This window comes from Petaurus breviceps, unplaced genomic scaffold (assembly GCF_028583685.1).
Source record: "Petaurus breviceps papuanus isolate PSGF00001 unplaced genomic scaffold, PetGlider_PUasm1.0 90925, whole genome shotgun sequence".
Taxonomy (NCBI): domain Eukaryota; kingdom Metazoa; phylum Chordata; class Mammalia; order Diprotodontia; family Petauridae; genus Petaurus; species Petaurus breviceps.
This window is the reverse complement of record NW_027187380.1, coordinates 12851112-12853998: the sequence shown is the minus strand read 5'-3', so window position 1 is coordinate 12853998 and position 2887 is coordinate 12851112. Positions and strand designations below refer to the sequence as shown.

At 48.7% G+C, this 2887-nt stretch overlaps 1 protein-coding gene across 2 annotated transcripts in view; it reads left to right on the top strand.

The window, feature by feature from the left end:
- Positions 1 to 2342: 2342 nt before the first annotated feature.
- MRPS7 (mitochondrial ribosomal protein S7) overlaps positions 2343 to 2887 on the top strand; it is a 4628-nt gene continuing 4083 nt past the window's right edge. The window contains exon 1 of one of the 2 annotated variants that reach the window (XM_069076443.1): positions 2343 to 2675. In XM_069076443.1, the coding sequence (XP_068932544.1) occupies positions 2434 to 2675 (242 nt within the window). In that variant the 5' untranslated portion in view covers positions 2343 to 2433. Of the gene's footprint in view, positions 2696 to 2887 lie in introns of both variants that reach the window. The other variant, XM_069076444.1, reaches the window with a different exon arrangement.

Here is a 2887-nt window from a genome sequence, read left to right as displayed (position 1 = left end):
TTGTTACATTCTCTGAGCCAGGAGAAGGCTATATAAGCCCTGATGTGTAGCTTTGTTTTGGGACTCACTTTGAGAAGTGTTCTGTGATTTGATCTGAATTCTGGGAAGCCGTTGTTGAGAGTCCCCCGGCTTTCAAAAACCCAGATGTGGAAACCCAGATGTTGACTGGGTATGGATGTAATGGTTGGACAGTTTGGAAAGCTGTCTACTTGATCTGTTAATGTCTTGATAATTCTGTCTGTATATTTTGAAGTTCGGGGTGCTGACCTTTTTCCCCTGAACAAGGTAAACGATATATGTCTGACTGATTAAAGTAAGCTTGTTAACCCATTTTGAGTTGCTTTCCTTTAACAAAGCAGATCCAAGAACCTGTATGGGCAGCAAACCCTGAGGACGCACTTGGGGTGCTTGCTGCTACATACCCCCAGAGGGTATTGCAGTGCTTGCTTGGCACATAGCTGACAAGGGACAAGAGGGACAAGGGACAAACAGGGACAAGGGTTAGGACCTCTGATTTCATTTGTATAGGGAACTCCCAAGTGAGCAAACTTAACTACCTTGACCAGTTCAAGTTGATACCTTCCCTGAAATGTATAATTTTAGAACATTACTCTCTAAAAAGCAACAAAACTTGGTTAAATCAGCACCTACTATGTGCCAGGCACCATCCTAAGTTCTGGGGACACAAAAAGAGGCAAAGGAGTCATTGCTTTTAAGGAGCTCCCATTCTAATGGGGGAGACAACATATATAAGGACAGACATATGTATACATATATGTGTATATATAGATATATAGCAAGCTAACTATAAAATAAGTAGGCAATAATTAGCAAAGGGAAGGCACTAGAATTCAGAGGGGTTGGGGAATGCTTTCTGTAGAAGATAGGATTTTGGCTGGGAATAGAAGGAAGCCAGGAGGCAGAGATAAGGAGGAAGATCATCTAGGCATGGGAGACGGTCAGTGGAAAGGCCTGCAGCCCAAATACGGAGCGTCTTGTTCATGGGACAGCAAGAAGGCCAAGGTCACTGGATGGAAGGGTACAGATACATGTCGAAGAGGAAGGTATCAGAAGAATGGAAAGGTGGAAAGGGGTTAGGTTATATAGGACTTTGAATGCCAAACAGAGCATTTGATATTTGCTCCTGGAGGCAAGAGGAAGCACTGGAGTTTGTTGAGTAGGATTAGACCTATGCTTTAGGAAAATCATTTAAAGGCTGACTGGAGTAGAGAGAGACTTGAAGGCAGATCCACCAGCAGTCTGGAAATAATCCAGGCTTGAAGTGATGAGGGCCTGTACTAGAGTGGTAGCAGTCAGAGGAGAGAAGGTAGCATATTTGAGAGGTGTTACAAAGGTGATATTGACAGACCTTGGCAATATTGGATTGGATATGGGGAGGTGAGAGAGTGAGGAATCCAGGATGACTCCTAGGTTTTGTTTTGTTTTGCTTTTTGGAGGGGGGAAGGCAGGACAATTGGGGTTAAGTGACTTGCCCAAGGTCACACAGCTATTAAGTGTTAAGTGTCTGAGGCCAGATTTAAACTCAGGTCCTCCTGACTCCAGAGCTGATGCTCTATTCACTGAGCTACCTTGCTGCCCTATGACTCCTAGGTTTTGAGGGACTGAGAGGATGGTATTGCTCTCTACCTTAATGGGGAAGTTAAGAGGGGAAGAGGGTTTAGGAGCAAAGATAATGAGTTCTGTTTTGGTATGTATGTCCACTGGACATCCAGTTTGAGATACCTGAAAGGCAGTTGGAGATGCAAGATTAGAGGTCAGCAGGGAGGTTAGAGCAGAATAGATAGATTTGAGAACTATCAGCAGAGAGATGGCAATGTAATCCCTAGGAGTCAATGAGATCACCAAGTGAAGTAGCATAGAGGGGGGAAAGGGACCTGGGGAAGCCTGAGGGAGTCCTGTGGTTAGAGGACCTGATGTAGAGGAGGAACCAGCAAAGGAGACAGAGAAGGAGCGGTCAGATAGGTAGGAGGAGGACCAGGAGAGAGAGCAGTGTCTGGACAACCTAAAGAAATAAGAGTATCCAGGACAGATAAACTGACAGTGTTAAAGGTCCAGGAGAATCAGGATAGAAAAAAGGCCTTGTATTTCATAACTAAGAGATCATTGATAAGAGTTTCTGTGCCATGATGAGGGCAGAAGTGGGGTTTTAATGGATTAGAAAGTGAAGACAGAGCCAAGTTTTCAGCCAAATGGAAATGAGTAGTGGGAATGAGTATAATTCAACCACCTCACAGGATTCACAGTAATTGGATGTGTGCACAGACAAGCAAGGTACAGGATAAATAGAGGGCAGGCCCTGGAATCAAGAGGGGTGAAAGAAAGCCTCCAGTACCCAGCAGAAGATAGAGGTGAGCTTTTAGCTGGGATTCAGAGGAAGCCAGGAGTCAGGTGAGAAGGGACGGCACTCCAGGAATGACGGACAACCAGGGAAAATGCTTGGAAGAGAGAGGAGTTTTGTCCCAGGAAGAGCAAAGACAGACAGCTTGTGTGGCATCTGGAGACCTCGCAAACGCGCTCAGGCAACCAGGCGGGCAGCCCCGCGCGGCTGGAGGGGCCCTGCACCTTCCCAAGATGGCCGCCGCCGTGCTGAGCTCGCCGCGTCGCCTCTGGAGCCTGGGGCCCGGAGTGCAGAGAACTCTCCGGGCTCTGCCGGGGTGAGAGGACCGCCGTCGGGGTACGCGGGCCGCAGGGTGAACGGACCGTCGGTCTGCGCCTGTTGGCGGAGCTAGGCAGCGGCTCCCTCGGGGACCTGCCCCGGCTGGGGGAGGGGGCGGCGGGGAGGGTAGCGAGGATCTTCCTCCCCATCTCCATCCCAGCCCCGCTTGGTGCGGCCCTGCCCGGGGGCAGGTAGGGCTCTGGCTTCACC